This window comes from Haliotis asinina, chromosome 5 (genome assembly GCF_037392515.1).
Source record: "Haliotis asinina isolate JCU_RB_2024 chromosome 5, JCU_Hal_asi_v2, whole genome shotgun sequence".
Classification (NCBI taxonomy): Eukaryota; Metazoa; Mollusca; class Gastropoda; order Lepetellida; family Haliotidae; genus Haliotis; species Haliotis asinina.
The window spans coordinates 4694870-4710906 of NC_090284.1; the positions used below are offsets into that span (position 1 = coordinate 4694870).

At 39.6% G+C, this 16037-nt stretch overlaps 1 protein-coding gene across 4 annotated transcripts; it reads right to left on the reverse strand.

The window, feature by feature from the left end:
• Nucleotides 1-574: 574 nt before the first annotated feature.
• LOC137284566 (high-affinity choline transporter 1-like) lies at nt 575-15855 on the reverse strand. Of its 4 annotated transcripts, none has more exons than XM_067816412.1 (10): nt 13329-13408; nt 9639-9750; nt 7766-7956; nt 7333-7440; nt 6258-6413; nt 5601-5749; nt 5236-5382; nt 4345-4474; nt 2899-3116; nt 575-1576 (listed from the first exon to the last, which is right to left on the reverse strand). In XM_067816412.1, exons 3-10 carry the CDS (start codon nt 7926-7928, stop codon nt 1016-1018), a joined length of 1632 nt encoding a protein of 543 aa, XP_067672513.1. In that variant the 5' UTR covers nt 7929-7956; nt 9639-9750; nt 13329-13408; the 3' UTR covers nt 575-1015. The 4 variants fall into 4 exon arrangements, with proteins under 4 accessions (XP_067672513.1, XP_067672511.1, XP_067672514.1 ...); XM_067816413.1 differs by lacking the exons at nt 9639-9750; nt 13329-13408 and adding exons at nt 14994-15063; nt 15528-15671 and having other exon boundaries at nt 580-1576; XM_067816410.1 differs by lacking the exon at nt 9639-9750 and having other exon boundaries at nt 13329-13585.
• Nucleotides 15856-16037: the final 182 nt, after the last annotated feature.

A 16037-nucleotide genomic window follows, 5' to 3' on the forward strand; every position in this document is an offset into this window, starting at 1 on the left:
CAGTCACAATATTTTTTTTTAAATATTACCGATTTGACTTAAAATGTTTGCTCACTCGCTTACTTACCCACTGAATCAGGCACTCACTGTTTAACTGATGTACTATCAAGAGTTCCGTCTGTCGGTGGAAGTTGGAAAAGATTTTTTGGTACTGTGATGGGTTTATGTGAAAAAGCCTGGTGTGTGACATTGTAATGGCAGCTTTTGTCTGCCAGTATGACATAGTCCCGGGAGCCATTTTCAGTTATTGTGGCAGTCGCGGGGGGCCACGGTTTGTCAGTGTGACAGAGTGACAGTGTGACGTGAACCATTGTCTCTCAGTGTGATAGTGTCCTGACAACCATTGTCTGTCAATGTGACAGTGTCCTGGCAGTCATTATCTGTCAGTATGACAGACTGACGGCAGCACACTGTCTGTCAGTGTGACACTGTTCTGGCAGCCATTGTGACCTTAGTGAAGGCATCCAGATTGGCGTTTGACTACTGGACTTGTTCTCCTGTTGACAGTGAGTCTGACGTGCAGTCCAGATGTACTTGATTCACATTCAACGAAAAAAGAAAACCATAAACACAATTGTCAAGAATACAAGTGTCTCACTATATTCACAGTACATGGCTTACGACAACATGTGTGTCAAGTACAGGATGAACAGAAGTTAGAGGATGCAGCAGGTAATGATGAGATCATTCTCTTTACGGGCAATCTCAGTTCAACATTTCAGCAACTTTCCAGTGTCAGTATCTGAGTTCAACATTCGAAACATTCCGGAAAACGCCATTGTTTAAGCATTGGACCTATGCAATTGAGGTCAACTACTCCACTACACTGAAGTATTAACTGTCATGACAGAAAATTGCCCTCGGGACATACACTTACCGCCCTTGTTTATACACAAGACTTTGCATACAAACTATCTTGGCCATGTCTCCCTTTCTCTCTCGCTGCTCTCTACTGGTATTTATTCCTAAATGACACATTGGTCAGACTAGATCTGCGTCATGAGTAAGAAAGGAATCATTGCATGTCGTTATCTTTCAGTTTCATCTTCTCGTTTTGTGCGTAGTCCAGGTCTCTGTTACCATCATCTCGTTCCTTCATCATCAGGCTTTCTCCTCTCTCTTCAGCTATCTTGGCGTCCTCTTCTCTCTTCATCACATTAAACACATCCCATCTTGTTGACAGCCAACCTCGTCGGAACATATGCCTAGTTAACGCTGACACAGATATGGTGGCCACAAAGTTGACTACCATCGCCAGGGTCTTGAAAGGGAACAACTGACCATCAGCTTCTGAATAATATGGGAAGTGAATGAGAGGTGGTATTCCCAGAAGGACATCTCCAGCCCCAACTCTCAGAAAGAGGCTGAGGATGTAGCCGGTGAGGGAGCCGTAGGTGTTGGTGAACCCAATCCAGAGAACGCAGGTGAGTTGGGGGAACAGGATGACGTACATGAGGTCGGAACACATGTAATATAGTCCGTATACCGTCTTCACCATGATGGCTAGGACGCATGACAATGTACCAGTGACGAGTATACCACCTCTCAAGACCCACATCACTTCCCGGTCGCTGGCCTAAAGTGAAGAAATAGGTTTTGCTAATCAGTTGCTACTAATACTACATTTCAATTATGATGAATGAAGGATACACTTTAAAATGGCATTTCCTTAACTGTAATTAGAAGAAAAAAAATTCAGACACAGAAGAGGCATAATTTAGATTTTCAAGGCAACTATAAATATTTACTCTTATAATGGTGAACGATCACAGTAACATCAAATGATATAAGGTTGAATAACTTGCAATGACTGATGGAGTTTGCCTTCTTAATGATCATATTTGTCATTACAAAACCCATATTTTATTTCAGGACTTGCTTCTCATGTTTCCATGTTGTTCATTTTTCTTTCCTTCATTAGATATCTGTATTGCACAATAAATTGTATTTGTATGTGATGAGTACCCTCCATGTAGCTTTACCATGTATGACGTGAGTAGCTACTCCACATAAGTATCATCTGACCCATCTGCATTGCAGGATTCGTGGCTTAACTTTGCACTGACGTCATAAAAATATTGGATTTTAAGCAAATCTTCTACGTCATACTTATTCATAATAAACAGACTTGATGTTAAAGGTGTCCTAAAGTACTGTTTAATTACAATCACGCCAGAACCCTATATCTGGATAAAGTGGGTTTTCAACAAGTGCGTGAGTGTTCATCTCACGTTGTTGTTTTGTTGTTGTTTGTTTGTTTTTGGTTTGTTTTTGTTCGTTGTTTGTTGTTGTTGTTTGTTTGGGTTTTTTCTTTTTGTTTTGTTTTGTATTTAGGGGGGAAGGGGGTGTGAAGATTGTTGTTTTCTGTTTTGTTTTAGTCTTTTTTCTTTATTTTTTCTTGTCCCATTTATTCTATGGGGTTATTCCATTTCAATACTTAAATACACTAAATATGGTCATAACAGGCATTGTAAATACCATATCCCTGACATTTTGTACGGTTTTCCAAGGTATACAGACACAATACATAGAACATCATGACAGCTCCTATAGACCGTAGATAAGATTGAATTGGAGTTATCAACTGATATTATAAGAGCGCTTCAGTGCTCAGTCTCAGAATAGCGGATAAATGTTTCTGCTTCCTCATATAGGAGTCTAAGTTACTGCTTTTCCTTGCGATAAAATATTAGGTTGTACATATATATTTTAACAGCCTAGGAAATCTCTCAAAGGAGAGCGTATGTTGTTTAAAGCTTGGAACATAAATGAATCTTTTGGCTAGAGGTATTATATGATTTGGTTAATCAAAGTCATTCAGGGGTATATAATCACGTTATATACCTCTAATTTTCCAACTCAGTGTGTACTTTTTGGCGACATGTGTTCTTTTTGTACCTGTGGACGTATGACGTCTTTGTAGATATTCTTCGCAAAGATGGTTCCACTGGAGAGGACAGAGGAGTCGGCAGATGACATGACAGCAGCTGCCACCACGCCAAGTCCCAGCACTGCCACCGGAAGTGGACACAGGTAGTTGAGCACCATGGGAAGGATAAAACTGCGATATTCTTGTGGTATTGGGACTTCGCCATCGTAGGACGTGGTATTCCAATCTGGGAAAACAACATGCTTGTGGTTTGAGATATGATATGATGATATGAGTTATGAACAGGCTCAGAAACAGAAACATGGGATACAATTCCGCGACGTTTAAAAAGAGGGCTAAGTACTTAGTAGTTTCCAAATATACCATCAAAAGTTCACACTCACTAGTGTAAATGTAGCTACTGACTTCAGTCACCTGTTCTAAGCTAGATTTTGAAAACATATTCCATACTATTTAAAGTTGTAACGCTGAAAATATTACTGCCATAAGTTCAATTAAAAGTGGAAAAATTCGCGAATTCTGAACAAGCTTCACACCAAATCGCAGGTTTCACATGCATAGTCTTTGCATATTTACAGCAACTTTATGGATGATCTTTGTTCATTTCATCTGCATAAAGTTTGCAGTTCCAGTTTAGTGGTGAAATTCGTCTTCGATATCAATGTAACATTGTGGTGTGTGTGTGTGGGGGGGTGTACGAGCGAGTGTGCGTGTGTGTGAATTGCGTGTGTGCATATAACATATAGTGAGTGCTTTAAGTGAGGCAAATTCCTTTGATAGCTAGTATATTTCTCAACATTCCGAAATATTCCGACGAATGTCAGGTTTATTTGTCAGCACAATGCCCGTTCTCGTGAATTTCATCAGGGATGAACGTGTAATGTATGCTTTACTGGCTTTTTCTGCCATCTTAAATCTATACTGTATGTGCAAAAGAATTATGAAGTCAAAACTACCCTCAAAAATAGATTTTCTGAGAAGTGAAGGGACGAATGGGCGTGAAAGTCATGTCTTGACATAAATGGAATACTGTTAAAAGCTGTTGTACATCAGAGCACACTCGCTAGTTTCTATGAATCATTCATAGTATGTCACCTAGCCTATAACGTTTACGGTATTGTGAAGAAAACGTTTTATTTTCCCTGCTAAACGTCTCTCTGCAAATTTATAGTTTATAGTCGTCACAGAATTAGTCCGCTGGGTGATACATACACTCGTTTTGGCGTCATATATGATTCAACCTGTCACCTGACGTAGGGTGTGATCTCAGCCTGTATGGATTCCAGCATGTCACTGGCTATTGGAAGCAGGCAGGCTTCCATCATGTCAGTGGCTATTGGAATAGACAGGCTTTTTTGTGGACAACGCGTCCTGTGCACAGTTACTCGGCATGGTAATGAAATTTCAAATTTTTACACACCAATCCGGTATTAATAAGAATTTTAATATGAAACCTGCGGCGGCTCCAACTACCCCAACAGCCGCTGGGGGAATGGCGAGAAGTAAGCTACAAACAGCTGCCAGGATAGAACTTGTCCGGGCAATGCTAGGTGACTTGCAAGCCAAAACTCTCTGGTAGAACACCTGTAAAACAGATTTTCATTGTCTGAATTTACAAGAACAATACGCACGCAATCACATAACATCAGTAACGTTCACACTAAACAATTGAACCAGCGGTTAGTCACATGACGATACGTCATGAAACTGTATTGAAGAAATTGTGAAAATATTGCTGGGTTGCTTGCGCCTTCGTGGTTTCACACTCTTGAAACTGTTCATTGTTTATCCACAATGTTCTGTTCAATAAGAAGTAATTATCATGTATATTTTGTTTTAGTCATAGCATTATTTGTTGACCTATTAAACATCCTGACAAATTCCTTTGTTATTGTGTGCTCAAGGTTTCTTTCCAGTGTTCAGCCTGTCCACAATGAACAATAAAGTTTTTTCAACTGATGATCTAAATCTCTGTATTCCGTCTTCCCCAGCTTACATTTACTAATGTTAAAATACTCCAGAAAGTCGAGTTCTGCATATTACATAAGTTGGTCCGGTCTTACCTTCCATTTGTGTCAATTCGAAACGCGTGTGAATTAACATTTATACTATTTCTCAACGTATTTGTTGTAACCAAATTATCGACCGGTGTATAGTGTATACGTTGAACACGTACGTTCCGCTTTATGCAATGTCGGGGTACGTCACGTTATGTCGTCTGCCTTCGGGTTTCCACGAAGGACATATGTGACGGATTCAGTGATTTCAGCGTCAGCTTAATACGTCACGAAATAAATAATCGAAAATGATTTGGAAGTGATAGTATAAACGCATGTATAACATACCTGCCATGGCAGACCGCCAAATAAGATTTGGAAACAGAGATCTGCATAAGAACCTATCTGGTTTGTGCGTATCTCGCCAACCCACGTGTCCTCGACTCTGGACAGGTCAACAGATGGGTGGAAGAAGGCAAACGGACATGACACAATCTGAACAAAATGAAAACAGTTGAGTAGTTCCACATCGAAATAATTTCAATCCAGCTTAATATAAAGTGACTGATTAAAAGAAGATGGAAAGCAGGCAGGACAGTCTTGGTCCTGTGAAACTATGTTTGTTGACTGAAATATTAAGTCCATTTCAACAAGAGCTGCAATTTCGGTATAGTATTCTTATTATTAATATCTTCACAGTGTAATATCTTTACCAGTCCAAGAGTAAGACAGATAAGCTGGATGACATCAGTGTAGGCCACAGAGTACAGCCCTCCTATGAAGGTGTAGAACACAGACACACAGCTGGACACGATGATGGACAGAACGGGGTCCAGGTCCAGGATAAGAGACATGGTGGACCCTATAACATCGGAAAGTTTCGGACTTTCAGTTACAGAACATTATTTAATGTAACCCCTGTTGTGCTCCACAGGTACCATCTCTACAAGACAAGCATTGATCTCCTGTGAGATCACAAATTCTTTATAACTAATACTCTAAACTCCGGTTATAACGGTTAAATAGGGTTTTTTTTAACCAAGATATATTGTGTACTCTCAATGTTAATCTTTATTATCCAAGGCAGTATGTTTAGTCCGTACCAGTTTGTAACTCAAGCAGAGAAACTTTGTTGTATTACCAGTATTCCTGTTCTACAATATGATCCAATTTCACCCTCGATGTTAACCTATATTATCCACAGCAATGTTGTCATAATGCCCTTGGTCGACCGTTCACTCGGGAGGTAAACGTAACTACCATTTTAAGCAGAAAGCAAAACGGACCTGTCCACTCCCACCCACATCTAATTTGTATGTTTTGAATTCTTTTAATTAATGTTCTTTAAACTTTGACTTGTATGATTTTACCCAGAGCTGACAAGATGGCGGCTGTCCAGAAAACATCTCCCATAAGCTGCGGGAAGAAAAGCGTGCTCCCAGCACGATCGCCAATCTTTGTCTGGATAGGATCGAACATAGTGATGTATCCACCTCTCCTCATCTTAGGCGCATAGAACACTCCAGCTGAAAATTTATTGATCTACAGTTTATTTATTGAAATAAAATTACGCTAACCATTCCAAACATTAACTAACGAGTTGTTGCTGTGGAAGACATAACTTATCACAGCGTATTGATTCTAGAAAACAACTATAATTAACTCGGAAATCTACATACATTTCTCTTTTTCTTTTTTCTGTTTTTTTTTTTTTTTTTTTTTTTTTTTTTGCATACTGCAAATGTTTCACGGTAGTGTGAGCTTTATTTTGAATGAATTACGTCAATGTTTTGGATCGTGTTATATGTTCCAGTGCTGCTGGGATTGATGCCTTGACTGTGCAAGTATTTGCGGTATTCACGCCACTGGTTCAGCGGCATAGGTTTGATTTCTACGTACATAAGGCAAACACCCGTATAAGCATCCGTTCAGTCAGAAGCCACTACAGCTATGTATGTGTGCTGCAATCGAAATGTCAGCGGCTTTTCATCGTGAACTGTGTCCAATATAATGGTAGCAACACTTCAGGGACATCTGTTTGTCAAGCTGTGGGAATGAGCTAACATGAATACTTTTCTCCAACAACTTTCTTCAAAGAATATTTTGTAACAACATCCCTATTCAAGAAAAGGTGATACTTGACTATGCACTGAATGTGTGTGGAGTATTAGTTCCCCTTAACAATATGGTTCATAGGTTCATCTGAACAAATGTGATTTATCTTCTCAATGTGGTTCATAGGTCCATCTTATCAATCTGGTTCATACGTTCATCTTACGAATTAAAAATTCATCTTACCAATGTTGACCCTAGGTTCATCTTTCCAACGTGATTCATCCTATCAATGTGGTGTATTAGTCCCTCTTACCAATTTGGTTCTTTGTTCATCTTACTAATGTGGTTCGTTGGTTTATCTTACTGATGTGGTTCAATGGTTCATCGTACCAATGGTGATTGAGATGCAGTACAATACAGGAACATTGGTCCAGAGGAGGCCGCTGTATGCCATCGCTTCCGCTGTGCCGTTGAGGTAGCCTCCGCCAACATTGGTTGCTGAGGACGTGAGACAGTAAATCATCAGTCACGTTAGAACAAACGAAACATGTTTACTTTCGTGGGAGTTCAAGCATACGTTACAGTATCAACTGGATCAAACCATGTGGATATTAGTAACCTTCAGCGATTGATAACGGTAATCAGACATGCCATTCCATTTGGAAATCCTCTTGTATTGTGGGAATCTTATTAAATGGGAATAAAGAATGTCTCTGTCGAAAGTTAAGTAAAATAGTTTGTAGGATAAAATGAAAGGAAATACCAACGGTTGTTATTGGCATAAAACTCATACACATGAAGTGAGTGTAGTATCTGTGCAAACCTGTAAGTGTAAAGAACGACAGCCACAGCCCAATGCTTCTATTGGCCACGAATGAGTCTTCGGCATTATTGTTTCTGCTCTTCCTGGCGGCGATGATGCCGATGACGAGGATGAGGATGTAGAACACGATGACGGAGATGAGACCAGGGATGTTCAGGGCCATGATGACGCAGTTAATGTATTTGTGTCAACTGTCGAAACAAAAAAAATATGTCACAGCTATTATAACTACACGGGAAACATCAGGGAAGTTCCCTCTGTGACGGAATGTCCAGAATCTGTACAAGTACTATGCTGTGTTTGTTGATGTTTAAATTTGCATTCTACAACGTCAGTCTTTGCGTTATGATGATGTGGTTTGTCATGCTAAAAGTTCGTGCATACAACGGTCCGAAAGTCCGTGTAAAGGAAGCTGGCTTGGATATGACAAGTCAGTTGATGTTATGTTGCTAGGTACAAACGAGCATGAATTAAGCATCACCTGCATCCAATGGCAATTGTCAAACCAACGTTTAAATAAACAGGCGACCAGGCCCCATCATCCATCACACATTCTCTCAAAAGCTGTGTGTTGCATGTTCACATCAAGCCAGTTCTTGTTTCAAAGAAGTTGGTGGAATCAAACTAAAAATGTTTTATGGTTCAACTTCTTTATTATACAAGCTCACAACGTTTCGAGACAGTTTCTAGTCTCTTCTTCGGGTGAAGTGAAGAAGAGACAAGGAACTGTCTCGAAAGGTTGAAGTTGAAACACAAAGCATTCTTAGTTTCACATCATGCCACTTGGTGTAAAAATTGTGTAGTTGCAGTTCGTCCGCTACAGTTTTCTGAACTGATCCAAAGGAATTCACTGGCATGACGTAGACTTTCAGAAAGTACGCATGACGCATTGATGCCCCGTCGCAGTTTCGGCCCTAACTTGGGGATCGGCTTGTGAAGAAGTCAATGGTTAAGTAAAAGATCGTCCAAGACCCGGAAGAACAATGACCCTTAATCACATGCCGAAGAACTCCGCTGACAATGGAAAGTAGAGGGAAGTCTGACTTCAACAGTACCATCAGAATGAGGGGACGTACCTTGCTCCCAGACAGGAATGGACAGAAATGTCTCTCGCGGTATTGGTTCAAGGAAAACCACTCCTGGGTGACAGGACATGGTCCGGCAGGAGACCCGATATAAAACCCGATTGAAAATATTTATGCCTATCTTGGACGTCAAGTCCGAGTTAAGGATCCTCTTGTTCAGAATGACAAGAGAGAATTTCGGCGCTGAGAAGCGGACGCCAGATTGACAGCTGTTTATCCATACTAGGGGTGGTTCACTGAGTACTGGTCACCATTTGTGGCTCATGCATCCACAACACAACACAGCAGAAGCCATTGGTGGCCTTGCTTTCCGGCATTGTTGATATCCATATCTTTGTGTATTCGTCTCACATTGCAATAATTTTGTTAAAGTAAAACATGTTACAGTTAGCATTTTAAATACACGAAATGGCGTTTCAAAAGTATGTACACGTTGTGAGGTGTTGTCGTACTTAATTACAAGTGTTTCTTCCTTGATTAATGCGCATGTGTATATTCAAGAAAATTCACACCAGTGCAATATACACAATATAAATATTCACAGCCAAGCATACTTATAGAGGGGTGAGTTTAACTCACACTCTTTCATACCGTCTGCGTTATACTGAAGAACTAAAACATACGGACGCCACTGGCAGTCGCCATCGTCTCACTTTTTACAGATACCAGATAATAGATATCATATGGTCTCTGCTGTTTATACCTGTTTGAATATTTTAGACACAGGGATCTCTATTTACCTTCAAATTTCATATGTTATGTAATTATGAATCGTTAGAACTACTCACCGCCGTAAAATGCAAGACCGGTTCGCGTGTGTCTGTTATGTTTCAGTCAATTACTACAGTTTATGTGGCCGTTTCTAGTGGTGTCGTGCCCCATGTAGTCAAAATCGATAATCTGTGAATAATGTGGTCTGGATCAGACAACACATTGACAGGCCATTAAAAAGATCAGTCTACGCAAACAGGATATGACAATGAGAAAAACGGACATGTTTATGGTCAGTATATGTGGCCCCATCTAAAATGTGCAAATTAGCTTACAAGTGTGTGGAAAGGCCATACCCTTTGACATTTGAAAATGTCGCGTTGTCGCATTAGTTCCCATTCATAAATAAAACATAAAGTATACAAAGGAAGTTACAGTTGTTAAAAATAAAAGGTCATATTTGAAGCACTATCAGAAAATGGTCGTGCAAAAGGTATTGTACTCGGTGCTCATTTGTAGAATGCTATCGGGAGATTTTTATGCCAGTTTTACAAGCTACATCGTTTGTTCAATGTGATAACTATGTACATACCTTACACAATTACACAAGCAATAAAATCCATTTCACAGTCATAAGACGAGAATGAACCCTGAAAAGATGTTGAGATGGCACAAGTCTCAACAGATAATACCGTAGGACATAGTTTACTACATATGTGTCCATTCAGAAATTATCCTTGTAACGTCCACCAGAGCACAGTTGGAATGTTTACTGAGCTATGTTGTAGCCTTGCCGGTGTAAGGTTGAGAACATACCCGCGTACCCACCGGGTACCTTTTCAACATTGACTTAATGCCCGGACTAACTTTAGTGATACTGCCTTTTGTGATATCAATCAGAGTATAGAATATATTGTAGAGGCTTTGTGCTCAGCTGCAATGGGTGTGAAACGAAAACTGACACAGAGATAATTTAGGAAGAGCTGTCCATGGTTTGGTAGTGAATGTAGGCGTTTGAAAGCTGAGCGTTGCCGGAAATTAAATCAGTTCAGAATTTATACAGACAAACAGACTTAGATGAGTATCATCTAGTTAGAAACCTAAATAACGCTAAGTGTAAGCAGAAAGGAATAGATTACCATAAACAAAAACAGACAAAACTAGAAACTGGGTCTACTAAATGTGATATCAGTACACGTGAGTGGTTTGAACATTTCAAACAATTGTTTACGTCAATTTTGCAATGATGTAGCCGAGGATAAGCGCTGGCAACGAGAGCACTAATGTACATACAGGCACACCAACTGACCTTGACTTATTGACTAACGATATTCTAGATTCACCTATTACCAGACAAGAAGTTATTGATAGTATAAGACACTTAAAGGTAAATAAAGCAGCAGGTGTTGATGATATTTTGCCTGAATATATTAGGCACTCTGAAGATATTCTATTGCCTTACTTTGAGTTAATTTTCAGTGCTACTTTAGAGAGCGGTAACTTCCCATCGTCTTGGACTATTGGAGTTATTATTCCAATTCATAAAAGCAGGAACATTAATAATGTTGATGACAGTAAAGCATATTGAGAAAGGTTTTTGTCTATATCATCAATACGAGACTGACTTTTGGGGCAAATACTTTGGATAAAATAGATGAATCCCAAGCCGGCATGCGACATCACTATTGATAACATCTTTACACTAAATTCAATTGTTCAAAAGTGTCTAAATGCAAAGGGAGAGAAAATGTATGCTTTGTTTGTCGTTCAATACAGCGGGAAATACTTTGGGGGTAATTCAAAAACATGGTATTAGCGCTAAGATGTGTAGATTGCTACAGAAGACATATGACAATGTGAAAGTTTGCATAAGAAATAATCATGAAATCTCAAATACCTTCAATTGCAATGTAGGGCTTTGACAAGGCTGCATTTTGAGTCCATTCCTGTTCTCAATGTTTATTAATGAATTTGCTGTGATAATACAACAGAATGGTAACCGTGGTATCCAGCTACACCCCTATTTGTTGTTTGTTGATGATATGATTCTGCTTTTTAGCACATGCTAAATGTTGTGCCACACAAGCCAGAAAGGTACTTATTGGGGTTCTCAAAAGCATTCACAAACTCGTAGATATTGATCACCATTCCTATTTCAAAATATCTGACACGAAAATCCTTTCTATTCTATGGTATGGTTCCGAGACATGGGGTTTCAATCATTTTGACGTAAGCAAAAAAAATACATTTATATACTTGCAAGAAACTATTAGGACTGAAAGCAAGTACTCCTAATACTGTGGTATATGGAGATTGTGGAAGATTTCCCTTACACATAAAATATTAAAAGTAATAAAATATTGGATACGTCTGTTAAATATCCCATTTGATAGATACCCTAGACAGTGTTATGATATGTTGTTAATGTACGATCACAATGGGAAGACTAACCGGATGACTGGAAGACTAACATTCGAGAAGTGTTAAATGCAATAGGTTTTTGGGCATATATATATTTTTGGCCAAGTCAGCATGTTGACCTCCATGCAAATTTTGTGAATAATGTAACTCAAAGGCATATATACACAAGAATGGATTGCAGCACTGTCGTTGTCAAGTAAATGTTTCTGTTATAGAATGTTTAAATCCCATATATAGTGAGAAAAGTATCAGTTTTCACTAAATGTAAAGAAATTTCGAAAGGCATTTGCTCGGTTTAGGTGTTCTTCACATGATAAGGCAATCGAAACAGGGGAATGTCATAAAATAATAAGAGAAAGTAGAATTTGTACAATTTGTGATCTAAATTGTGTAGAAGATGAATATCACTTCCTTTTTGCCCATTGCATTGGGAGTTAAGAGAAACACATGTCCCAACATATTATTATGAATATCCTGACAGGGCGACATTTTCTTTGATAATGAGTCTTGATGACAATGTCCTTATCTGTAAGTTGTCAACCTTTACCTGCCAGGCATTGTCTCTACGAAATAAGCATAATAACGAATAGAAATTATTTATATTGTTATTTGCTATGCTATGCTATGCTATGCTATGCTATGCTATGCTATGCTATGCTATGCTATGCTATGCTATGCTATGCTATGCTATGCTATGCTATGCTATGAGACATGACATGACATGACATGACATGGTGTGATATGACGCATAATACGGTATATGGTATGATGTAATATTTGGTAGTATATGATATGATATGATGAAAAAACGTTATTATTCAGTGTGGAAAAGTTACCTGTAGAGTACTCTTTCAACGATGGCATGTTTTCAGTCTTACATCTGAACATTCATTTACTACCAACTTGTATTTATTGCTGAATGTAGATACGAGGGACTATGCAACAGTGGTGAGCCGAAATACTGCTGATATGTGCATGATAAAAATAACTACTAGTATATTATATTGATGAACTTTACTATGTACTGTTTCGTACTGTTGTCTATCGCTCGTTTACGTTCCTGCGTACCTAACGAGAACACTGACCTGGCTGTCGCGACCAATGTTAAAAGCGTGAGAAAATGTGTAGGAGATTAACACGCCGACATATATCATGTTTCCTGTATTGGGGACCTAGCTATGGGGCTGCATCGTTCGCTAAACGTATACTCAAGAGAGAGTAACACAATAAGACGTCAAATACCTCTAAATCAAGACAAAACACCACTCCAAACATGAACTGTGATATGGGCAGAAGGTGTATTTCACATTGTGTATATTGCAAATGTAATGATAAAGCTTTCTTACCCATATAGTTCCAGTTGAAGACGGGGTCGAACTAGGACATGAATACAGAGGCTACCTTGACCTGCCACGGCCCATTCCCTCATATCACAGGCTAAAGTAGACTATCTAAACAAGCAAGACTGCTGAACATTGAATCAGCATGATATGCGTACACTTGTGACGACGGCGACGTGCTTCACTGCGATAATTCTCCATTCTGCATTTGATACATACAACTACACAAGGTTCCCCTGTCTGGTGTATACATATACAATGTACACAGTCCCCTGTCTGGTGTCTACAGCTACAGTGTACATAGACCCCTGTCTGGTGTATACAGCGACAATGTATGGACTTCCCATGTCTGGTGTATACAGCTACAGTGTACATGGATCCCTGTCTGGTGTATACAGCTACAATGTACACAGTTCCCCTGCCTGCTGTATATACAGCAAGAATGTGTACACTTGTATAAAGCTACAACGTACACAGTTCCCCTGACTGGGGTATACAGGTACAATATATCCAGTTTCCATGCCTAGTGTATACAGCTACAATATATGGAGTTCCCATGTCTGGTGTATACAGCTACAATGTACACAGTTCCCCTGACTGGTGTATACAGTTACAATGTACACAGTTCACCTGACTCGTGCATACAGCTACAATATATGCAGTTCCCATGTCTGGTGTATACAGTTACAATGTACTCAGTCCCCATAACTGGTGTATACAGTTACAATGTACACTTTTCTCCTGTCTGGTGTATACAGTTACAATGTACACAGTCCCCATGTCTGGTGTATACAGTTACAATGTACACAGTTCCCCTGACTGGTGTATACAGCTCCAATGTACACATTTCCCCTGTCTGGTGTATACGTCTACAATGTACACAGTTCCCATGTCTCGTGTATACAGTTACAATATACACAGTTCACCTGACTCGTGCATACAGCTTCAATATATGCAGTTCCCATGTCTGGTGTATACAGCTACAATGTACACAGTTCCCATGTCTGGTGTATACAGCTACAATGTACACAGTTCCCATGTCTGGTGTATACAGCTACATTGTACACAGTCCCCATGACTGGTGTATACAGTTACTATGTACACTTTTCTCCTGTCTAGTGTATACGTCTACAATGCACACAGTTCCCCTGACTGGGGTATACAGTTACAATGTACACAGTTCACCTGACTCGTGCATACAGTTACAATATATGCAGTTCCCATGTCTTGTGTATCCAGCTACAATATATGCAGTTCCCATGTCTGGTGTATAAAGTTACAATGTACACAGTTCCCATGACTGGTGTATACAGTTACAATGTACACAGTTCCCATGTCTGGTGTATACAGCTACAATGTACACAGTTCCCATGTCTGGTGTATAAAGTTACAATGTATACAGTTCCTCTGACTGGTGTATACAGCTACAATGTATACAGTTCCCATGTCTGGTGTATACAGCTACAATGTACACAGTTCCCCTGACTGGGGTATACAGCTACAGTGTACATTGGTGTTTGTTGCGTATACGCCAGTCAATAAATGGCGGTCCTTTTGTAGGCCGTGTGGTTTGAGAAGTTTGTTTACTTGTTCAATACTATCACATACACTTTGTTTTGAAAACTCGATTACATTCGACAGAGTATAATTATAAATGAAAATGAACCTTACAGATGAAATAGGAAGAACCAACCAGATCAATCAGTCATTTTTTTTCCACACACGTGCTTGCATTCAGGTCCTGTAAATATCAGAATGGTATAATTTATGTTGCCTCCTGAGCTCAAAATGTATCATGTAAAAATATCTCCATAACTATTCCACTAAAACTTCAAAATAGCAACACGGTACACAGGGGTACACAAAATAGCAACATGGTACACAACGGTACACAAAATAGCAACATGGTACACAACGGTACACAAAATAGCAACACGGTACACAAAATAGCAACACGGTACACAACGGTACACAGAATAGGAACACGGTACACAGCGGTAGACAAAATAGCAACACAGTACACAACGGTACACAAAATAGCAACACGGTACACAACGGTACACAGAATAGGAACACGGTACACATAAAACGCAATGACTGCTCTCTTGTTCGTCGAAACTTTGAAAATGTAATGTCCATGCGTGAAGCGGGTAATAATATTATATACGGCAAATGTTTTTATCAAACAGACGTAAGTATATCTACCTGGGATGTGGGTCCTACACTGGTACACCGCTGAACACGCTCTCGCTCTCATCCAACTTCTGTTAGTTGCTTGATTTCACCATTCAGAAGAAGGGAGCATCGCATATTTCTAAATCTCACTGAAAAGCCACCGTGAACAGAAAGGGAGGCCCAGTTATGCTGTGTGGTTTGGTTCACATCTGTACTATTTATAGAGAAGCAATGTGACAAAAAACATCAAGCATCAGACTATGGTGGCTGATTTGGGCTATCGCTTATTCGCCTTAAAATTCGGAGACCAGAAAGCAATAGCACGAGACGAGAAAGCTATAGCACGAGACGAGAAAGCGATAACGCGAGACGAGAAAGTGATATCATTGCGCGAGAAAGTGATACAACGAGAAAACGATATTACCCACAATTCAGTCCTGCCTGCACATGATCAACTACAAAAGGGGGGTTCAATCGCCATTCGTAGTTTCTCAGTCTTTTCCAGGTGATTTCATCACGACCACTGGTCAGCACTAAGAC

Bases quoted from the DNA above. Each gene is read 5' to 3' on its own strand.
- LOC137284566 (XM_067816410.1), bottom strand. From the start codon at position 7,928: ATGGCCCTGAACATCCCTGGTCTCATCTCCGTCATCGTGTTCTACATC. The intron at 5,750-6,257 runs GTAAAATCATAC...CCGATGTTATAG, and splicing joins CGCCATCTTGTCAGCTCTGG to GGTCCACCATGTCTCTTATC. The intron at 3,117-4,344 runs GTTTCATATTAA...TTGTTTTCCCAG, and splicing joins GGTAGTTGGAGCCGCCGCAG to ATTGGAATACCACGTCCTAC.